At 49.0% G+C, this 23209-nt stretch overlaps 1 protein-coding gene across 2 annotated transcripts in view; it reads left to right on the top strand.

The window, feature by feature from the left end:
- The window catches only part of LOC119400138 (leukocyte receptor cluster member 8), a 36043-nt gene extending 15314 nt beyond the window's left edge, over positions 1-20729 (top strand). The window contains exons 4-14 of one of the 2 annotated variants that reach the window (XM_037667117.2): positions 420-843; positions 1822-1981; positions 2073-2117; positions 2240-2383; positions 4577-5077; positions 11991-12179; positions 12565-12808; positions 13370-13573; positions 13649-13778; positions 14185-14392; positions 18614-20729. In XM_037667117.2, the coding sequence (XP_037523045.1) occupies positions 420-843; positions 1822-1981; positions 2073-2117; positions 2240-2383; positions 4577-5077; positions 11991-12179; positions 12565-12808; positions 13370-13573; positions 13649-13778; positions 14185-14392; positions 18614-18773 (2409 nt within the window). In that variant the 3' untranslated portion in view covers positions 18774-20729. Of the gene's footprint in view, positions 1-419; positions 844-1821; positions 1982-2072; positions 2118-2239; positions 2384-4576; positions 5078-11987; positions 12180-12564; positions 12809-13369; positions 13574-13648; positions 13779-14184; positions 14393-18613 lie in introns of both variants that reach the window. The other variant, XM_037667116.2, reaches the window with a different exon arrangement.
- The last annotated feature ends 2480 nt before the right edge of the window (positions 20730-23209 follow it).

Genomic DNA, 23209 nt, shown 5'->3' with positions numbered 1-23209 from the left:
TTGAATTCGTCACAGTTAGGAAACTTGAACCCGAGTCCAGTGTTCTTCCGCAACAGTCCTGTGCTATATGAGCTAATTGGGAGGACGAATTTTTTTGTATGACAAAGGCAGCGCTGCTAAGTTCAAAAGACAGAAAACAGGGACGACACAGACTAAGCGCATCTGACAACTGATTTTGACTGTGTCGTCCCTGTTTCTGTCTTTTGAACTGAGCAGCACGGCCTTTATCATCCAGTATGTTCCAAACTAGCCCCTACACAAGCTCTTCTGAATTTTTCTTATGTCAATAGGGTGCTTTCTTTCTGAGAAATCCACAAGAATTTTTGTAACTTCATGCTGTGGAGGGGTCGATGACCTGCATCGACCTTGCGGACTTCCACAGAAACGCTTCACCAACCCATCACGTTTGTGCTTTTCAGAACATGTACGGTGGCGGCTACTTCCCAGCGTCGGCGCCGGTACCGTACCCCCAGCCCACTGCTGGGCCAGCCGGTAATACCGGTTCCCCTACTTCCGGCTCGTCCGTCGCTACGGGGGTGCCGCCACCCCCACCGGGGGAACAGGGTGCAGCGTCCTCTTCGGAGAAGGAGAGCGGCGGTGCCTCGGAGACGCCTCCTTCGGGTGGAACCCCACCCCAGGCGCAGCCACAGCAGCAACCCCAGCCCCCCATGGGATTCGGCCCGCAGGGCCCCGCTCCCGGCTTCGGCGGCCCCGGCTTCAGTCCGGGCTACTGCCCTCCGGGTCCTGGCTATGGCTTCTACTACGGCTACAATGGGATGGCACCCAATGGCGACGTTGGACCACACGGTCCGACACAGTTCAGCTCTGGCATGCAGGGAAAGCGTAAGTGGAAATTCTTGCTCTACTTTTTGCTTGCACCCGCTGCGGTGGTCTAGTGGTCATGGTGCTTGACTGCTGACCCGAAGGTCGCGGGATCGAATCCTCTAAAAAAAAAAAAAAGTTGAGTAACGAAGGGAAAAACAAGAAAAATAGAAAGGCAGAGAAAGAAATAGGCATAAAGAGAAAAATTTGTCAGACAGACAAAAAAAAGAGCTAGCATAGGTAGCCATGTTTAGTGTCGTATAGCAAGGGGTGTGAAAGAGAGATGCGAGGGTAAAAGCCTTGCCAAGCCAGGACTAGCCAGGTGCCCACCAGCTCTGCTGTGACCCAGCCTTGCGCGGCTTAGTGGAAGCAGCGCTAATTATATAAAAAAAAAAATTGCAGGCCTAACATGGAATGTGCTCGTGCAGGACGGCAAATTGGGAATCATTGGGAGTTGCCTTTTGTCAGGCAGGGGACACAAACATTAGTGAATTCTCATGAACGCTTGCTTGACACTTGCATGTATCTGATCTGACATGTATCATGTAAGTTGTATAATGTTGTGATGTATGATTTTGGGACGTAGGTGATGTAGCATGATCATGCAAGTCGTAGAATGTACTATCGGGATGCATAATTTTTCGTATCGGCTATGCATTGTTGCTTTGTTTGTCACGATTTTGTTATGTCATATTTTGTACAAGTTATGTATAATGCCTCATAGTGGTTTCAAATTCTATGTATCATCTATACATTGCTACTCTGTGTAAGCAATGATTGGTTTTGTCAGATTTGTACTCCACTCGGGTAACAGCCCAATTGGCCGACGGTCCCTGCAAAATAAAAAAGAATGAAAAATTTACGGCGACTTTGAGGGAGGAGCTGCTGTGGTGCAGACGTGGCCACCAGCTATTGGCCATGGAACTTGGCGGATCATTGTTGCTGTCTGAATTCGGAAAAGCCACTGAACCTTTTGCTTTTGCACTGTCCTTCTTCCAGAGGCTCCTGGTTCGGGCGGTGTCCGGTTTAGCCTGCCCAAGCGCGGCAAGTTTGGCGGGCGGGGTGGCAACCGCGCCAACGCCTTCCAGCAACAGCGCATGGCGCAGGGCAACAATCAGCGGTCCGCCGCCGATGCCACTCAGCGCCTCGAGGACTGCATGTAAGTTGAAATCCGCATCATACTACAAATTGTATTGTTAGGCACGTGCATGTGTCGGGACTAAGTCGTGCACTGCCGCTGTCTTTTCCAGGGCCAACCTGACTCCACATGGTGGGGACTGGCCTGAAAGCCTCAAGTAAGTTGTTCGTTGCTCCTTTGTCGGGCACTGATGTTTGCAATTTCTTGCGAGCAAGAGCGTCATGCTGAGGCATTGCACTTGAAGAGAGAATGACAGCAGCTTTGCCCCCCTCCCCGCAGGCGGTACGCCATGCGTGCATTTGGCAAGTGCAAGTCCGAGCTGGACCGTGACCAAGTGGAGATTGTGCTCAAAGGCAAGCTGACCAAGATGTACCGTGACGGTGCCATGTGGTCCATTGACTGGGACAATGAGCCGCTGCCCAGGTACTTACCAATTTTGTAACTCGGGCATGTAGATGTGTAGTTTAGTTTAGGGCTAAGTAATGCACATATTTTATGTCCACAGTGTTCAGTTCATGTCGTATCGGTGCAATTTCGGCTCGAGCACTTGCATCAAAGCCAACATTACCTTTAATGGCCTGATTCATAACGGGAAGCATCAGGTTATGTTGTGCAGTTGTACATACCGGTTGTTATACAGTCGAACCCACTTATAACGATCTATCGGTTATAACGACCATATTTGGGTGCACTTACGATTTTCCTATGCTAACCATTGAAGCTACGTCCAGATATAGCGAACATTTTTCAAAGCCTCCTACTTTTACAACGAACACTTCAGACACGCTCGCGGTAAAAATATGGCGCATACGAAGCGAAAAAAAGTTAAAACATGCCTTCTAAAGCGCGACAGGGGCGCGCGCTCGCGCGTGCCCCACTCCAGTTTACTCGTGACTAAGATACCCTGATCAGCGAGCACCGCACGCAGATTTCGGACGCTGCGAGCGAGGTCGCTCACTTTCCAGGCGTTTCTTCAGTGGTAGAATGGCAGTGAGGGGGGAAAAAAAAATAGTAGGCAGCATGAAGCTTTGCGGTCAGCTTTCGCACGGTAACCTTTCCTGACGCCGTTCTCTGCAGCTACGACCGCCTGCGATGAACCAAACAATGCCTTGGAACGCAAGAAGGCATAACCGCGATAACTTTCCATCGCAAAAGGGTTCACTGCGTCCCTAAACTCGTCGACGCCACAATGTGCCGCGAAAAGTCGTCCGTCTTTTCGGTAACGGCAGAGACCGGTCGATCGGTGGTTACGACTTCCGCGCAATTGCGGCGATGCTTTCGCGGATAAGCATCAGAAAAGAGCGAAGGTGAGGTGGCGGCCGTCGATCAACGTGCCAACACAGCCATCTGTAGATATCTGCTCGGCTGCGCGTGTGGCGTGCGCCGTACACTGCGGATTGACGGCGGTAGCCATGCTGCCATTCGCAAGTTCGCCGCCGCGTCGTGCGAGACCGCTTTAAAGTGCGCGTCGCTTTGTAGAAACGAAAGTATAGCTCGCTGTTGTTGAGCGGCGCGGGCACCGAGAAACGTCGATGCACTGACAGCGAGCGTATACTGCGTGTTTGACTAGGTGACAACTCAAGTGTGCCGCGCATCGTCGTGCAGGGCCGCGAGAGAATCGCGGAGACGTTGAGTGCGCGTTGCTTGGAAAATGCTTGTTTTCGCCGCGTTGAACGAAGAGGCTAGTCGCCGCACCCGTGCACGGTCCGGAGTGAAGCAAGCACGAAGAACGTACAAACGCGCGCATACGGCATACAGCAAGCGGCCCGGCAGTGACTCCGCGACCCGAGTAGGCGACGCGCTGCACGCAACTAGCCAGGGATGATCGTCTCCACGTCGCGGTACCGCGCTTCGGTGCAACGGTGTCAGCTCATTGCAAAGGCGGTTAATTCACTCGTGAGCACGCAGCGGGCGTCGCTTCACGACGCGAAAAGGCTTAGCTTATCACCGAAGGGGTTGTAAACACTTTAATAAAATTGCACAAAGAAAAAAAAAACGGCTTGGCCGCTAAGCGCACGTTTTAAGGGCGAGTCCATATACAACGAACTACTGATATAACGACCACTTTTCGCGACACTTTCGAGTTCGTTATAAACGGGTTCGACTGTACTAGGAGTTTTGACATTGCTTTGGAATCCGGAGCACTGTACAGATGTGGGGGTAATGGTCTGTTATACGTGAAGGTAGGTTGTATGTGGATCTATTGGAATAAGGGTGATCTGTATCACAACTGAAAATTGTGAGAACTGGTGGGATGGCTGCTAGTTAGGAGTTCACCTCCTGTTGCTTTGCTTGTAATTTTTTTTTTAATTTTTGTACTTTTACTCGAGGTGAGCTGTGTAATCAGCGTCATGCAGTGACCTTTTTTTCGGCAAGGTACTAAGCTCACAGAATTTAGCCCAATGGAGAAGTATTGAGGTAGAAATGTGCCACTTGTACAGGTCCGTGAGAGAGGTCAGTGTCATGTTGCTGTGAATCTGGTGTTATGTGTAAAAAGCGGTAATGCCGCATCAACTGGATTAAAAAAAAACAAGAGTACTTGCAATATCCAGCCCTAGGATGGGCTTCTTTCCATGAGCACTGTACTAACATAATGTTTTTTGCATCTTCTCACAGCATCCACAGCGAGCGTTTGCAACAGGAGCAGCAGAAGTCCGGGCCGGGTGCGGCGATCGGTGTTTCGGGCATAGACAGCGCAAATAATAAAGTTGGCGGTGGCACAGGTGTCGGCCTGTCGCCACTGGGTGTGGCCTCTTCCAAGCTGTCTAGCCCATCGTCCAAGCCCGGCATGGGCTTGGGTCGGCGGCTCGGCGGTTTGATGGCCGGCCGGCTGGGACCCCAGACGACGCCCGCAGGTGGTGCCACGGGTGGCAGGCTCGCCTCCTCGGCCTCTCCCGCCGGAGGAAGCGGAGGAGACTCTCCGCCGGGTTACATTCCGCTCAAGAGTGGCGGTGGAGGTCGCCGGGGCGGCGACTGGGGTCGAGGTTCTTCGTCGCGCAGGTCTCCGCGGTCTCGGTCTCGTTCGCGCTCCAGGTCCAGGTCGTGGTCGCCGCGGTCGCGCAGCCCTGCCCCAACACACGTGGCTCCGAGGGATCGTCGGAAGAAGAGGCGTTCGAGGTAATTTTGGCGAGCATTGTCTCGACTGGAAGTGGATATGACTTGATGGGCTGCGTGTGAAGCTGGTGTGCCCTTCTTTCTTAACTGCAGTCTTTACAATTTGCGAGGACAGGTTCTTGCGGAATCCATCTGAGTGGGCACTGCGGTTAGAGCTCAGAGGGGAAAGAGTCGTGCCTTCAGCTCAATTTTCTTCTAACTCTCCAATTACGCCTTCATGGAGCCTGTTATTACACGATGCAAAGCTGTCCCTCGTGAAAAAAAGTGAAGTTTATCGCAACAGTAGGCAACAATAAAACGCAGATGTGGTGCACATGACATGCTACAGTAGAATCTCGATGATACGAATCCCGCGGGGTCACGAAAAATATTCGTATTAGCCGAAATTCGTATCACCGAAACACATGTAAAACTAGCTATATTAAAAGTCAGAGGCAAACTCATTTTTAGGAACACATAAAAAAAACATTTATTTCTTGCAGAAAAAATCTCTAATGTCTTTCTGCTTCTTTTTTTTCGCGAAGTCACTCAGCAGACTTCTTTGAAATCCGTAAAAACGCGTGCACGTGTCGTCGCTGATTTCCTCAGCGGCCATAGCACGCCTCAGGACGTCGAGCGCGTGCAGCGTTTCAGCCGCCGGTGGTGGTCCTTCACCATCGCCCTCGTCTATGTTGTCGCCATCATCGCTGGAATCGGCAACCTCGCATGTGGCCTCCTCAACAATATCTTCCACCGTGCGCGCACCACAAGTGGCGAGGTTGTCATCCGCCGTGCAGAAGTCTTCAGCTGTACACCCAGCATCAAGCAGTTCCCAACCCTCAATTGGCTTTTCCTGCTCTGAGGGCACCTCTTCGGAACTCCTGAAGAAGCCGCATTTCGCAAAGCAGTTTGCTATGGTAGTCGGCGTTACTCGATCCCAAGCCATAGCGATAAAATGGATGGCGTCCAGGAGGCTTATTCGCAGGTCTCCTTCGTGTTTTCTGTCAATATTGGCAAGTAGGCGGCGCACAAGAAGGCCCTTGAAATGATGCTTGAGGTTTTTTATTATTCCAGCGTCAAGCGGTTGCAGGTGCGTCGTCGTGTTTGCGGGCAAAAAGATCAGTTTGACGTTTTGGAGCGTTACTTGCCTCGGGTGGGCGGCGCACTGGTCAAGAATCAAAACAATCTTCCGATTCTTGCAGGCCATCCTTCTGTCAAGGAGCGACAGAAATTCTTCGAACAGGGCCGCCGTCATCCACGCCTTTTTGTTTGCGCGATAGACGCACGGCAAATGGCTCTCGCGCTTGAAACACCGAGGCTTTTGGGATTTGCCAATTACCGTCAGCTTAAGTTTCTCCGACCCGTCGGCGTTACAGCACAAAAGCACCGTTATTCGCTCTTTGCTTTCTTGCCTCCTTGGCACGCTTCGCCTTTTAAGCAAAGGCTCTTCTCAGGCTGAAGGTTAAAAAACAGGCCAGCCTCGTCTGCGTTAAAAACATCACGAGGCTCATACCCAGAGATGAGTGACTGCAGCTTCGCGAGCCAGTCGCTAACAACGGTCTCGTCAGCCTTCTTCGCTTCCCCACAGACGCTTTTGTAAACGAGACCGTGTCTCGTCTTGAAACGGTGCAGCCACCCACCTGAGGCCTGAAATCCGTCGATGCGCAGAGCAAGTGCGATCTCGTCGGCTTTCTCACGCAACACTTTGCCATCGATGTTCACACCAGCTGCAGTAACCTCCTTAAACCAGGTCAGAAGAGCTTCTTCAAGCTTCACGTGTTGGGCTGTCTTCGCTTGCCTCGCGTTGACGTTAAATGAAAGCACATTCTTCATTATTGAGTCCCGCTGTCCAACAATTGTGCTTAATGTCGACGTTGCGAGGCCTAGCTCCTTAGCCAACTCCGTGCGTTTTCTTTTGGGATCCTCATCGACCTTTCGAAGAATGTCCAGTTTCTCCTTAAAGGAGAGGGCTTTCCGCTTGCGAGACATAGCTTGCTGCCACTCGGCAAAAAAGGCACCATCACAACAAAGCAAGAACGCGGGCTCGAGCACAGCAACCACAACCACTCTGTCCGACGGCACGCATAGAAGAAAGAAGCTCCCGCGGGCCGTGCCTCTCCCTCTCCGGCGTCTCCGCCTGCCGGCCTGCCTCCGCACCAAGAAAAAAAAAAAACGTGGCCAGCGCCATCTGTAATCTTCAAGAGAAAGCAAAAGGCACACTCCGGCCTCCGATACACGCAGATCTTGGAGGCTGTCGCGCGCTGCTCACCGGCGGCGCTGGCAACGTGCCAAACCGGCGGCGCCGCACGCATTCCAGCGCCGTAAGTGCACGCTGCTATCTTCCGCGGCCGTCGGTGGGGCCAACGTTGCGTTGGGTGGGGCGGCGTTTATTCGTATCAAACGACGCGGGTCAAAAATCAGTTCGTAACAACCGTACTCAAGCACGTTGTAAATTAATGGGCCTTGGCCGGGACCACAGAAAAATTCGTATCATCCCGAAATTCGTATTAGCCGTGATCGTATCATCGAGATTCTACTGTATATATCTCCAAGCTTTCTCTTGAAGTTTAAAAATATTCTGTGCGTAAAGTGTCTTAACCCTTTGTGGGTTTGCCTATATTTTTGACACGATCATATAAAAACTGGCTGTGGTATATTCATATAAGCTACAAAGAAATAGTATTAAAGAAATTTCATCAAAATCAAGCCATTAGTTTACTGAAGAAAAAAAAGGTGGGACATGTATGTCCCACTGACTTGTGGGAGTGTTTTCAAAATGTGGGAAAACACTGTCCCACAACATCTCGAGATTGCATCAAGGGTTATTTGGGATGGACCGGCCGAAGCAAGTGGCACAGAGTATCGCTCCTCAAGGTGTGCTGAGGAAAGTTGTGAGGATCTCATTCCAGCAGTAGACCACCTGCGCCTCTTGTGAGCCGTCATAGCGCTGTTATCTGTTCCTGTAAAGCTTACTCCACCGCATGCACCAACCATTGTTTTGTCCATTTGCCAGTCCTTGCTTTGGCTGTTGAAATTGTCGAGTACAGCTGTTGTCCCTGAATGTGTGCCTACTTTTCAAGAGGTATATACAGTAGAATCTCGATGATACGAATCCCGCGGGGTCACGAAAAATATTCGTATTAGCCGAAATTCGTATCACCGAAACACATGTAAAACTAGCTAAATTAACAGTCAGAGGCAAACTCATTTTTAGGAACACATAAAAAAACATTTATTTCTTGCAGAAAAAATCTCTAATGTCTTTCTGCTTCTTTTTTTTCGCGAAGTCACTCAGCAGACTTCTTTGAAATCCGTAAAAACGCGTGCACGTGTCGTCGCTGATTTCATCAGCGGCCATAGCACGCCTCAGGACGTCGAGCGCGTGCAGCGTTTCAGCCGCCGGTGGTAGTCCTTCACCATCGCCCTCGTCTATGTTGTCGCCATCATCGCTGGAATCGGCAACCTCGCATGTGGCCTCCTCAACAATATCCTCCACCGTGCGCGCACCACAAGTGGCGAGGTTGTCATCCGCCGTGCAGAAGTCTTCAGCTGTACACCCAGCATCAAGCAGTTCCCAACCCTCAATTGGCTCTTCCTGCTCTGAGGGCACCTCTTCGGAACTCCTGAAGAAGCCGCATTTCGCAAAGCAGTTTGCTATGGTAGTCGGCGTTACTCGATCCCAAGCCATAGCGATAAAATGGATGGCGTCCAGGAGGCTTATCCGCAGGTCGCCTTCGTGTTTTCTGTCAATATTGGCAAGTAGGCGGCGCACAAGAAGGCCCTTGAAATGATGCTTGAGGTTTTTTATTATTCCAGCGTCAAGCGGTTGCAGGTGCGTCGTCGTGTTCGCGGGCAAAAAGATCAGTTTGACGTTTTGAAGCGTTACTTGCCTCGGGTGGGCGGCGCACTGGTCAAGAATCAAAACAATCTTCCGATTCTTGCAGGCCATCCTTCTGTCAAGGAGCGACAGAAATTCTTCGAACAGGGCCGCCGTCATCCACGCCTTTTTGTTTGCGCGATAGACGCACGGCAAATGGCTCTCGCGCTTGAAACACCGAGGCTTTTGGGATTTGCCAATTACCGTCAGCTTAAGTTTCTCCGACCCGTCGGCGTTACAGCACAAAAGCACCGTTATTCGCTCTTTGCTTTTCTTGCCTTCTTGGCACGCTTCGCCTTTTAAGCAAAGGCTCTTCTCAGGCTGAAGGTTAAAAAACAGGCCAGCCTCGTCTGCGTTAAAAACATCACGAGGCTCATACCCAGAGATGAGTGACTGCAGCTTCGCGAGCCAGTCGCTAACAACGGTCTCGTCAGCCTTCTTCGCTTCCCCACAGACGCTTTTGTAAACGAGACCGTGTCTCGTCTTGAAACGGTGCAGCCACCCACCTGAGGCCTGAAATCCGTCGATGCGCAGAGCAAGTGCGATCTCGTCGGCTTTCTCACGCAACACTTTGCCATCGATGTTCACACCAGCTGCAGTAACCTCCTTAAACCAGGTCAGAAGAGCTTCTTCAAGCTTCACGTGTTGGGCTGTCTTCGCTTGCCTCGCGTTGACGTTGAATGAAAGCACATTCTTCATTATTGAGTCCCGCTGTCCAACAATTGTGCTTAATGTCGACGTTGCGAGGCCTAGCTCCTTAGCCAACTCCGTGCGTTTTCTTTTGGGATCCTCATCGACCTTTCGAAGAATGTCCAGTTTCTCCTTAAAGGAGAGGGCTTTCCGCTTGCGAGACATAGCTTGCTGCCACTCGGCAAAAAGGCACAATCACAACAAAGCAAGAACGCGGGCTCGAGCACAGCAACGACAACCACTCCGTCCGACGGCACGCATAGAAGAAAGAAGCTCCCGCGGGCCGTGCCTCTACCGTCTCCGCCTGCCGGCCTGCCTCCGCACCAAGAAAAAAAAAAAAAACGTGGCCAGCGCCATCTGTAATCTTCAAGAGAAAGCAAAAGGCACACTCCGGCCTCCGATACACGCAGATCTTGGAGGCTGTCGCGCGCTGCTCACCGGCGGCGCTGGCAACGTGCCAAACCGGCGGCGCCGCACGCATTCCAGCGCCGTAAGTGCACGCTGCTATCTTCCGCGGCCGTCGGTGGGGCCAACGTTGCGTTGGGTGGGGCGGCGTTTATTCGTATCAAACGACGCGGGTCAAAAATCAGTTCGTAACAACCGTACTCAAGCACGTTGTAAATTAATGGGCCTTGGCCGGGACCACAGAAAAATTCGTATCATCCCGAAATTCGTATTAGCCGTGATCGTATCATCGAGATTCTACTGTATCAAGAAAAATGTTTCTGCGCACCAATATCCACAGTTGCGCTGAGGAATGAGCGTGGCAGTATCGTAGGGGATTGTTTCGATGCATTTATCTATCAAGTTATTCCGCAAATTTACAAAAACACGTGATGACTGGAAGCTAAATTCACCTCTCTGAAAAACCAGAAAAAGAGGAAATTATCTGGTATTTCATTGGTAGGTTCATTCCGTCTGGAAGAAGAAAAAAAATTCAGAAGCTATCACGAAAAATTGATTGAAATTTAACGTCACTGTGACACTACTTCTGCGCTTCGAAAGTGTGGTAAAAGATTTTTCCTCGAGAGTATGAAGACTTAGGGTATGATATAAGTGACTAATCGTTGCACTAATTGCAACCTGCAGACCTGCAGATTTTTTTCCTGCAGACGGAAAAGTGGGACATATGTGTTCCGCTGTTGCACAACGGGTTAATATTAGAGCTGTGCGAATAGCAAAATTTTGGGTGCGAAGCGAATTCGAATAATAAAGATTGAGTGCGAATCGAATCGAATAATTTCAAATAATTTTCGAATATTTCTCAAAAATTTTTCGAATAATTCGAAGTGAAATTACAGAAAAAGGTGCAGAGAATCCCTAAGTATGTTCTTGTGAGATTGCAACATGAAAGCGTTTCTTTTCGCTTTCGCTAGGTTGATGAAGCGCTGGTGGGGTCATATTTCATAGTTGTCTTTTTTATCAAGAGTGAGGCAATGTAGAGGCTGAATTGTATTTATGTACATGATTTGGTGCAACCAAAGTGTTGCCAACAACACTTTACACGTGATAGGCAGAGATGCAATTTCCTCAGCCTCTCCTCCTCTTTCAACTTCTGTGGAAGCCCAACTGATGTGGCGGACAAGGGTGTGCTCCCTTCAAGTCCGGAGTTCCAAATCTGTCTCGTAGACGTCGATATATAAGAACATCTGAAATTTTGGATGCTAAAAAGCTTCGGCGTCCGATTTTTCGGACTTCCTGCCCAAATTTCAGGTCCAAAACAGCATTAAATGAGCCCCCAACTCTGCCACATCTTTCATCTTCATATTGGAACCAGCGTTTTCTAGAGTTAGTACATTTGCGACCGTAGCGGAGCTTGAAAGGCAGCTTTGCCGCAATACGGGGGTGTGAGGAAGTGAAGCATATTGAAAATCTAGGGACCACTTCCAATCAGACGTTGACTGTCTCTTGCCCAAGTTCGACCGTAACGGAGCTTGAAAGGCAACTTTGCCGCAATACGGGGGTGTGATTAGGTGAAGCATATTGAAAATTTAGGGACCACTTCTAATTGGACGTTGACTGTGTCTTGGCTAAGTTCGACCGTAACGGAGCTTAAAAGGCAGCTTTGCCGCAATACGAGAGTGTAATGAGGTGAAGCATTTGAAAATCTGAAGGGGTCATATTCAACCGGACGTTGACTGCATTTGTTTTTGGGAAGTTCGAATAGTTCGAATAGTAAAATTTCAGTGCGAATCGAATCGAATAGCAAACACTATTCGAAAAATATTCGAAACTTCGAATATTCGCACACCCCTAGTTAATATCACTACTAAAGTTTCGCACATTCCTATGTGGTATTCGTTGTACATATCATTTGGCACTGTTGATTTGAATTATTCTGTGTGTGTCTGCTCTCTGGTGTTGCAGCAGCTCCATGGAGTCCAGCCCGAGCCCAGAGGTAACTCGCACGTCCAAAAAGGCTCTCAACTCCAGCGTCTCGTCCTACACTCACGGGGGCAACAACAGCAACGCCAACGGTGGCAAAAAGAAGTCTGGCCAGGGCAACCGCAAGGCCAATAAGAAGCAGAAGAAGCTGCTGCAGCAACAGCAGCAACAAATGTGAGCCTTGTTGGAAGTTTTGCACATGAGTGTACGTGCCTGCCTTCTCTTGAAAGATTCGCGATGCGGGTGTATGAAGCTTGCCGATAAAAGTTGGCCTAGGGCTGAGATTGAGGTCAGCAGCAGAGGATGAATGACCTAGATATATAAACGGGCTGCACCAATCATCCAGCTCCAGTGGGAATTATAAGTGCACGAATTTGTGCAAATACGTGCTTGCTGCCTTGCACGCTCTTGTAGCATTTATAATTGCACTTTGTTGGTCCGAATTGCTAAGCAGTCGTCATTGTCATTGCTAAGCTGCAGCGAATGTTTGCGTTTTATAACTGTGTTCTCACGGCCACTGAACCTGAACGACCTTTTTCTTTTGGTTTTTCTTTCCCAGGATTCAGTTTCAGGTGGAGGAGGACATGGCGACGACGGAGAAGCTCCAGAAGCGTGCGGCGCGCTTTCAGTCCGAGATCTCTGCAGGCAAGAAGAAGCGGCCCTTCTCGCTGGTGCTGAGCATCAACGCGGGACCCAGCCTGGGGCCTTCCTCTGGCGACGGGGACGGCGACCTGGACTGGGAGTCGTTCCCCGTCGTGGGCACCTGCCAGGACCTCGAGAAGCAGTACCTCAGGCTAACCTCCGTAAGTGTCTTGCTACTTGTGGATGCAGATTTCTTTTCTAGAGGCTCAGACTTCCGGGTGCCATTTGAGGGTTGCGCAGATTTGCACGAGTCGTAGGCTCGGAGCCGGTTTTCGGCCGGAGCCCTCAGGGAGAACACGGAGGCACCCACTAGAAAAATGCCTTTACTGCTCAAAGTCCCAGGCCAGACTCACTGGATGTAGCAGTGAGCGGAAGTGTGAGTTCGAGCGTGCGCATGTCCAAGCAGGCCGCCTTGTGCTCCCAACCTTGTTTTCAAGCTAATGCCCTGTAGAGTACACCTTGTACGAATCAGAACCATTCAACTCAACACTGACTACTCTAGCACACCTTTATCACTACCGCTCCAACCCTTCATGTCCCATTTGTCTATCCACGTACGCAAACGTAGAACATGTCCTTTTATCTCGTGCCCCGCAGTTCTACAATCCCCTTGCCGACCAGCTTGCCATAGTCCTCCTAGGGGAGAAATATCTATAGGTCTTCTCACCTGTTGTGGTTGTTTTTCTGTTTCTCAATTTTTCCACCTCTTCTGTACCGCTCAGGCTCCCGACCCGTCGACCATCCGACCCGTGGAGGTCCTCCGGGAGTCGCTGGACATGGTCAAGGAGCAGTGGCTGCGGAAGCAGGACTACCACTACGCCTGCGACCAGCTCAAGTCCATCCGGCAGGACCTGACGGTCCAGTGCGTGCGGGACCCTTTTACTGTGCAGGTGTACGAGACCCACGCCCGCATAGCACTCGAAAAGGTCAGATTTTCGGATTCCGTGGACCCCTCGACCATGCATGCTAATGTGGCTACATGTCCTCTCTCGTTATTGCAGGGTGACCACGAGGAGTTCAACCAGTGCCAGACACAGCTGAAAACCCTGTACCAGGACCTCCACTGTGGCAATCCGCTGGAGTTTCTCGGTTACCGCATCCTCTACAACGTCTTTGCCAGGAACACGTTAGGTGAGTGTTTCCCCTAGAGTCTTTATGAAGCGCTGGTATTTATTAGAGGCCCCCTGTCGCTACTAGGCAAGTGCTAGTTATGTATGAATCCCTGCCTTTATTTCAAATTGCATGTGTTCCGCTTTGTAACTTGGAAGAGTGTAGGTGTAGGCCAGCTTGTGATTCATGATTGGGAAAAGGAACCGCAAAAGCACACAGGACACAGAAACTGACATGAAGCGGTTCGGACGATTTTGACCTCTTTGGTATTGGCAGACTTTGACCATGAAGCGGTACTACAAGTATTAACCACTTTTTATTGGTCATATACTACGTAAACTCCTAGGGGCCAAGTGTGGGTCAGGTGTGTGAGTGACGACACTGTCATGTCTTTCAACAAAATAGCAAAATCGCTCTTATCGCGCAGAGCTGAAGACTATCCTGGCGCACCTGAGCTCATCGGAGAAGACTGACGAAGTGGTGAGACATGCGTTGGCAGTGTGCCACGCGTGGAGCCTGGGTAACTATGCGCGGTTTTTCAAGCTGTATGAGCGGCCGCCCAAGATGTCGGGCTACCTGATGGATTGGTTCGCGGTGCGGGAGCGCCGCAATGCGCTCAAGGCCATGGTCAAGGCGTGAGTACTCTCTCCTTCCCCCAACACCCTCATCACAACTCCTGGACACCCTGATCAACCCTTATCCTCTGTTTAGATAAGACTATTGGTGAATAGTCTCAGTGCACTGATAACCAAGACAAAGGAACACAGATGCAAGCGGCGACTTTCAACTGTAAACTTCAGTCAAAGGTAGCATACACTTTAACTGCGTATGGCAATGAAAAAAAAAATGACAAGTAATCATAGCTAGGTCAGCTGCAACCTTAAAACGTCAAAAAAAAAAAAAGGAGCCTTCACCAAATTGCATGCTTCACACGCTGTAGCTGTTACACATTTTCCGTAATCTAAAAAGGAATCGTGAAGGGCTTGTTAGGGGTGACTATCGCAACCTAGCTCTGCTTTCTGTATTTCATAGCTAGTTTTGGGTAAGATCTTTAGATAACATGTTGCCCAGGGACAAGTGCTGGTTTGGAGTTTCAAGATAGGGTCTATCTCTCACGACGGAAATGTTCTGTTCACTTGTTTGTTTTTCGTGCGGTTAGTTGCCCGACTGGTGACTTACCATTGAGCACTGCGACGAGGGTCGTGGCAATGTTAGGAACTGCAGCGAATGCACATTGCGGTAGACGAAGTAGTGCGTTGCACAAGAATTTGGCTCAGTAGTCTCAAGAAGATTGTCTCTCATATTGACAGTGGCATGGCAAGGTCTCAAGCTAGCCGATGTCTGATCAGCTTCAGGAAAACGTCATGGCTGCATGATGAGCTCTGCTTTCAGCCAAGTTAGATGCTTACTGGCAACAGGTTCTCACTTGTGCATACAAACTTATACTGCTGCATCAGTGAAGGAACCTGTTTGTCATTGTGGATTGCTTGTAAAAGGATGTTTCCTCTCTGGTGTGTTGCTGCACTAATGGCACCTTGCACCACTAAAACAGCACAAAAGCGTAACTTGCATGTACGTGCTTAAGTTCTTTTATTTTTCCTTTTTCCGTCTTTTTTTTTTTCTCGAGACCGAACCAAACTTGCACAAAAATTATTGCGTTGGCTGCTTTTTATAACTACTGCTAACTTACCTAGTGCACTATTTGAAGCCTTGTTTTGTGAATTGTTAGGACTAGCTCTTGACCAGCTTTTGCTAATACCGCAGCAGTGTTCGTGTTGCCTGATATTCATAATGTCCTGACGCTTCTTCTTTCAAAGGCGTGTGATAGCAAAGCATGCAAGTCCTATGAGCAAGGTCACTATAGATGCGTTCACTGCAACTTTGTGATGCACTGTATTGTGCTGTGAGCTAATTCAAAGAAGCTTGTCAATGCAATGCAAAGGTTTTCATTAGGGGTGTGCGAATATTCGAAATTTCGAATATTTTTCGAATACTGTTTGCTATTCGATTCGATTCGCACTGAAATTTTACTATTCGAACTATTCGAACTTCCCAAAGACAAATGCAGTCAACATCCGATTGAAAGTGACCCCTTCAGATTTTCAGTATGCTTCACCTCATTACACTCTCGTATTGCGGCAAAGCTGCCTTTCAAGCTCCGTTACGGTCGAACTTAACCAAGAGACAAAGTCCGGTTGGAAGTGGTCCCTAGATTTTTAATATGCTTCACCTCATCACACCCCTGTATTGCGGCAAAACTGCCTTTCAAGCTCCGTTACGGTCGAACTTAGGCAAGAGAGAACGTCTGATTGAAAGTGGTCCCTAGATTTTCAATATGCTTCACCTCCTCACACCCCCGTATTGCGGTAAAGCTGCCTTTCAAGCTCCGTTACGGTCGAACTTAGGCAAGAGACAGTCAACGTTTGATTGGAAGTGGTCCCTAGATTTTCAATATGCTTCACCTCATCACACCCCCGTATTGCGGCAAAGCTGCCTTTCAAGCTCTGCTACGGTCGCAAATGTATTAACTCAAGAAAACGCTGGTTCCAATATGGAGATGAAAGATGCGGCAGAGTTGGGGGCTCAATTAATGCTGTTTTGGACCTGAAATTTGGGCAGGAAGTCCGGACGCCAAAGCTTTTTAGCATCCAAAATTTCAGGTGTTCTTATATATCGACGTCTACGAGGCAGATTTGGAACTCCGAACTTGAAGGGAGCACACCCTTGTCTGCCACATCAGTTGGCCTTCCACAGAAGTTGAAGAGAAGGAGAGGCTGAGGAAATGGCATCTCTGCCTATCACATGTAAAGTGTTGTCGGCAACACTTTGGTTGCACCAAATCATGTACATAAATACAATTCGGCCTCTACATTGCCTCATTCTTGATAAGAAAGACAACTATGAAATATGACCCCACCAGCGCTTCATCAACCTCGCGAAAAGAAACACTTTCATGTTGCTATCTCACAAGAACATACTTAGGGATTCTCTGCAACTTTTTCTGTAATTTCACTTCGAATTATTCTAAAAATGTTTGAGAAATATTCGAAAATTATTCGAAATTATTCGATTCGATTCGCACTCAATCTTTATTATTCGAATTCGCTTCGCACCCAAAATTTTGCTATTCGCACAGCTCTAGTTTTCATGCACTCAAGTCGTAAAGCAAGCGTGCCTGGGTAGCCCGAATTTGCGATGACATTAAGTCTTCCGTATGTGCATGCATTTGTATTAGTGTTACGTCTGGGCTATAGCATCGTTGTTTGCATGGCCGCACCTTCTTTTGGCAAAATTGTGTAATACTTTGACATAGTAAATGCAGCACGAGTTCATCGGTACACTAACGTGACCTGCTATGCGTTGTGTGTGTGTGGGTTGTGTAAAACTGTTGTCTACGACATCGGCATTAACAGTATTGCAGCTAATTTTATTGGTGCTTTATAAGGGGTTTTCTTTGTGCAGTTCATAGGGGCGCTGTTGTTGGGACACTTTTGTCATGTGGACATTTCAGAATTGAATCTGTTCAGTTCCCAGTTCCAGGAATAAGCTTTTTTGGCGGTAGACTTCGGTCCAGTGAGCCAGTTCTCAGAACAGGGCACATGCCATCGCTCGTGGCCACAGAAGAAAAACTAAGTTACATGCTGTCATTACTTTTAATGAATCGCTGAAAATTCAGTCACGCCATTGCTGTCTTCACTGCTATGCACAGCAACTTACCTGTACATAACTGTCGAAACTCCAAGCCTGAATACCCACTGCAATCTTGCACTGTAAGAGCACCTCGTTTCACTGCACAAAACATGAACGGTACAGCGCAGTTTATTGGGTACATGTTGCGGATGTAACAGTTGATCTTGTAGGCTTGCTCGGTCCGATTCACCAGCCAACTGCGGTGAGTATGAACCCCCCTTCACCCTCTGGAAGGAACGGTTTACTACATAGCACACAACCTTGCGCCATATAAGGTTGTGTTGCCTGTTGTCTAGATAAGGACCCATTATGCTGACTCCGCGTACTGAATGCTGTGAAGCAAAGAAAGTTGTACACCAAGATTGGCAATGTCGTAATGCACCTTTTGTATTGGCTGATATGTTTTGGTTAGTAACGCTGGCCGCTCCTGGAATGATTGGCATGGCCCCTTTCAATTTTAGGTTTAGTTAGCCTGTGTCAATTAAAATTATGCTTGACTAGTCTCTACACTTTTGTTAGATTGCGGTTAGGCTTCTGTAGATGCAGCAGGAGATTTCAACCATACACTCAAACCTTGATATAATGAAAACGGATATATGGAATCATCGGGTTATAACAAAGTGCATGAATAGTCTTGTTATAGTGTTACGAATATACATTTATAACGAACTTTCAGATACAGTTGAATGCCTTTATAAGAGGCACTGATGTAAAAGACAATTGGGTATAAGACACATAGTGTGCCTACATATCAATATGGTTTGATTGGAAAATGAGAACTCTGTACCCTGCTTATGAGGCAGATCCTATATAAGGGACATGAACTACTACCCGGTGCATGCCTCTCTTAAAGGTGTTCATCTGTATAATGAAGTTATTTTCATGTCAGATGCAACTTCGTTATAATGAGGTTTGAGTGTAGTTTGATCGAGACTAACCTTTCAAAGTGTTAAGGAGGTGCGCAGCGACAATAAATCGTTGCTTTGACAAAGTCTGGTATTTCTCGGGTAGTATACTTGCATATAGCTTTCATTCTGCACCAAATCCACATAGCTTCGATACGTGGAGCCGGCTTGCTGGGTGAAACCTTACAGCTTATAAACTTCGAGCTCTTTCTCTTACGCGTCTCCTTGTGTGCTAACTGCTCTCGTCCTGTCTTGTTTTAGATACCGCCCGGTTTTGCCGGTAGAGTATATTGAACGCACGTTGGGCTTCGCCGACCGCGAGGACGTGCTCGCGTTCCTGGCCGAGCTAAACGTGACCCTGGCCGAGGACGGCGCCAGCGTCGACTGCAAAGAGTCCCTGGCAGCCGTGCTTGCCGCCTGAGCTGCCGACACTGCGATTGCCGCGGCGACGGTGGTGGCTGCGCCCTTTTCTCTTTACCCTCGCTCTCAACAACCCCCTTTACCCCACCTGCCAACCTTCTTTCACTCAGCCACCGCCTTTGCCGAGGAAAGGGGTAGCGTGTAAAAAAAAATCTCGTGCTTCTTTCCGGCAAGGCCCTGGGAGAGCAAGTTCATCCGGGAGTGAGCACACAGCGTTGCAGACTGTAAATAAGTGCATTTCGTCCCCGCTTTCTGTGCCTACGCTCGCCGCAACCGTCAGCAACGCACGGGCCTGTCGGTTGGGGCGGGCCGTTGGTGCGGAGGTTTCCCAGATGGAAGAAGACGAGGAGGTGGTCTCTCTTCTCTCCTCCAGCTACGGACAGTTGTGTTTCTGCCGTCGCGTGGGCGGGGAGGAAAGATGGGTGTTTTCTCCGAAGCAGTCGCAGGGAAGAAGCGCGCGTTTCCCACCACCAGCCGCGAGTCAACGAGTTGCAGGGGCTTCTTTGATCATGCTCTGGCGTTTTGTGTGCCTCACGAACTTTTTTTCTTTTGGGCCACATCATCCACCCAATGCCGTGTTCTCATCGGAGGCCCTGCATTTGGGGAAGGGGCAAAATTCCAACTACCACATCGCCTACCGAGAAATGCCACTCCGCCCCGGAAGGGGCCTAGAAAAATTCCGGAGGAAGCGCGACTCCGGCTCTACCGCCCTTCACCCATTTTCGACTCCGACCGGTGTCCGGTTTGTTCCGGTCAGCGTTCAAGTCATCGACAACTGGTAATTGCTTTCGACCGCCGGGCCAGTCCTGAAATTTCACAGATCATCTCTTCAGCAGCACCGGGCTCCAGCAGATCGCCGAGGATATCCGGTACACAGCCAGCCGAGCCTTTGCCAGCGGTCTTAGCTGCTGCCAGTTTCCCGAGATTTCATTGGCTACCTTAATGTTGTCCTGAGCTGTTCAAGTAGTTCTAGGCTGGAAGCCGCCACAGAAGCAGGCGGGAATTGTTGCTGCACCTTGTATGCCGTGATTCAACGCTCGTTCGCATGAAAACATAGTTGCAGTGGAAGCAGCTCTGCTCTTCCTTAACCTGGCCAAGACAGGAAAGCCGGGATAGCTAGCTTTTGCCAAATATCAGCTCGTCGTGCAGCCATTCTATTCAGCAGCGCAGCTTCATAAAGCTGAATGTCGTGAACCGGATGGTCTGCCTGGTGTTTTTGGAATCCGCCAGCCCTGAAGTTCTTAAAGACCAACGCGTTCATTCATACCATTGCAGTAGTTCGAGCACTGTTAGAAACCGGAGCAGCAGTGCCAAACACTGTACAGTCGATCTCTCAAGGATCGGGAGATGGTTTTTCTTAAAAGGAGGCGGGTCTTGGAAGTCGGCACTGGCTGCCCGGCTTCTCCACATCTCCTAAGGCTCGTCAAGCATCGGGTTCTGCAAGCCGGTCGACCGTGTTGCCGAAGCGCCAATTTGTCATCCAGCTGCCACTGCTCTTTGCGCAGATTTTCCAGATGGAGCCCGTCGGGTGACGAAGACGCGATGCCAGCAAGATCCGGAGTGCTGCATTCCAGGAACGAAGATTACCGCAAAGGTAAAGCAAGTCTTGCGGGTACCTGCTTTGAGCGGTGCCAGAGTTGGTGCAACGAAGATAACCCGCAAAGGTAACAAGTCTTCGGGCACCCAGGTGATGCGAAAGCCGGTGCCGAGGACATTTTCTCGAAATGCCTGCCCAGTCTTTTGTTGTGGCCTGTGCCTGTCGCAGGTTGTGTGTGTGTGTGTGCATAAGTCTGCTCGTCAAGGACATTGCTACATCTACCATTTCAATAATGAGAGGTGCAATGTGTTCATAATGTACTTAAATTATCTAAATGTGTAAGTAGCTGATTAAAAAGCAGCCTATATATATATGTAAATGTGTACATATGTAAATAATAAAGCTAAATTTGACTTTTTTTGGTCCGAGTCATTTCATTTCGGGTCCTTGAAGTGAACACGGAACACGTCGATGCATTTGCAGACTGGTTGTTAAAGGGACACTCAAGTGGAACAGTAAATCAGTTTAGACAGTATAATTATTCCTTCAGAACTCTAGTCGTGAATTTTGCCATTATCCGCGATGCGCAGCGCCCATAGGGGCGCCACTGAAAGCCGCGTAGCGGCGGCCGTTGGAACCGCTGGTGGGTCGCGTAGCAGACGCTTCATTTGCGCGCATGTGATTTGCCGCTTGTGCGCGTCCCAGATAATTACTTTTGTGGCGATAGTGTGCGCAAAGGAGCCGCACTTTATAATAGTGGACACGTGTCCGATGTCACAGCTGTGTGGGACGACAATGTACGTCACCATACGCGCCAAGTGTTTGCCACAGACAAGCGTCAACAAGCTCCCCTACGAAGTGGAGCTCATTGTAAGTACACCGCCTTCATTATAACGTCGCGATCAATAATGCCTGCATGCGTTGACGCGTGAACCAACGGTTTTTCTCGACACGGTAGCTTCGTTTACGTGCCATGTGTTTATATAGTAGATTTTGAGGGAGTGCTGTCGCACCGGCGTATAGATTTCACAGGTGCGGCCACGCGAAGGGTCAGCGTTGGTAAAACTTTGAAACCAGCACGATAAACTTGTGAAAAAATAAACGATACACTTGTCATAATCGGTGCAGAGGCGCACAGCGAACATTCTACACCGATGATCGTATTCCAGTGCGATCAATGGGTAAAATGCAGCCGATTTCGTCCAGCACACCTGTGATTTTGTCCAGCACACGGCGCTTTTATAAAGGAGTCGTCACCTTCCCCACATTCTCTGGTATTGCGCTTCGCGCCATTCGTTTTTCAAGAGGGCCTAGGCATCGCGTCTTATCACTAATAACAACCTCATGTGCATTGTAGCGTCTACAATGCAGGCGAGGCGACAAAAGTGTAAACGTAGTAGCGTTCGCTGAATACGTAGCGACATAAATGGAGAAATAAAAATCACAGCATATCCACGGAGTGAATGATGAGTGGGCGAAGGTTCATCGGTAAACCGTGAATCTTCCGTGAATTCTGCCCAGTACATCATCACCGACGTGAGATCGGGCGCGTTTATACTAAAGGTTCGATGAGTTATGACGACTTGCAGCTCACTTTAATTTTACATGTACGTTGTGAATTTTCATTGTTTAGAAAACCATTGCTTTAGAAAACATCTGGCGTCTTTCGTTAAGCAGCTGGCGTCTTTTCGTTTTGCTTTAGAAACGTGGCGTTCTTTCGTTTTGCTTTTAGAAAACAACTGGCGTCTTTCGTTGCTTTATTTCATCAATCAACGGCGTTTTGAACAAAATTTTTATTGTTTAATCACGCACAGGAGAAATCTCACCAGGCACTACCTTGGAGGTAAAGAATGGCTGCTAATGGGAATAAGACACAGAAGAAGTCGGCTTTTAGCTAACGCTGCGAATTTTTTATTGTTCAACAACGCACAGGAAAAATCTCCCACCGGCACCACCTTGGAGGTCAAAGCGTAAGACTGGTTACGCACTACGACTACGAGGGACGAACAGGCGCCGCCTTAAGGAGCTTCGCCCCTAAAAATACGGTAATCGTTCTAACACTGCCGTAAACAAAGCGCGATTGCTTACTTTCTACGTCGTACAGCCGCAGTCCACCGCCGCCGTCGCTCTCGCTCATGAAATAGCACCGGAAACCTGTAGAAGTGCGTTCCTGCGATTTTTTGTGTGTGTTTGAGCAGCCGACAACGCAGCAGTTATTTTTCGACATCGCTGAGGCCCTACAGAGTCGTTAAGTCGCGACGAAAACACATCCATCCGTGCACTCGCGTAGACGCTCGCGGGAACACTGCTCGCCGGGACCCCTCAGCGCTTCCGAGCCGTGGCGGCAGATGGCGTCGTCGGCGCTTTGCGCATCGCCTATAGGGCAATTAGAAAGGGAAATGGTCAGTTTCGTTTTTGAATTTCGCGTTGAAACTGCAGTAGTGTAACCAGTTTGATGTCGCATATTTCGGTCTTGCGCATTTTTTCCGCATGTTTGGTAAGACATTGGATTTCTTGAACACAGCGTAAATTAACGTAGGCCCTAGCATACACTGTCAAACTCTGATGTTGTGATGAACTAGTGTGGGAACTTCCAGGTTTCGTCACCACGTAGACTTTATTTTCGCGCCTTTTCTCCCTTGCTAAGCTTATTCTCTTGGTAAAAGTGGTACTTTTGGGGTCGTAAAATTTCAGTTTACGAATACGGGAAACTTATTCTCTGTAGTGTCCCTATACAGGGGCCCTCACTTGTGCTTTGTACGCCATAACTTGGGAATGTGCAAAGCACTGCGTTTTTACATGACATTTCAAATTGGACCCTGCTGTCAGAACTCCAGCTTCTCTACCACATACACTGCCTTTGCCAAGGCAAGAATCCAAGCTTACCATTGAAATAGAAT

This window comes from Rhipicephalus sanguineus, chromosome 7 (assembly GCF_013339695.2).
Source record: "Rhipicephalus sanguineus isolate Rsan-2018 chromosome 7, BIME_Rsan_1.4, whole genome shotgun sequence".
Lineage (NCBI taxonomy): Eukaryota > Metazoa > Arthropoda > Arachnida > Ixodida > Ixodidae > Rhipicephalus > Rhipicephalus sanguineus.
The sequence above is the reverse complement of the archived record's forward strand: the minus strand, read 5'-3'. Positions and strand labels throughout refer to the sequence as shown.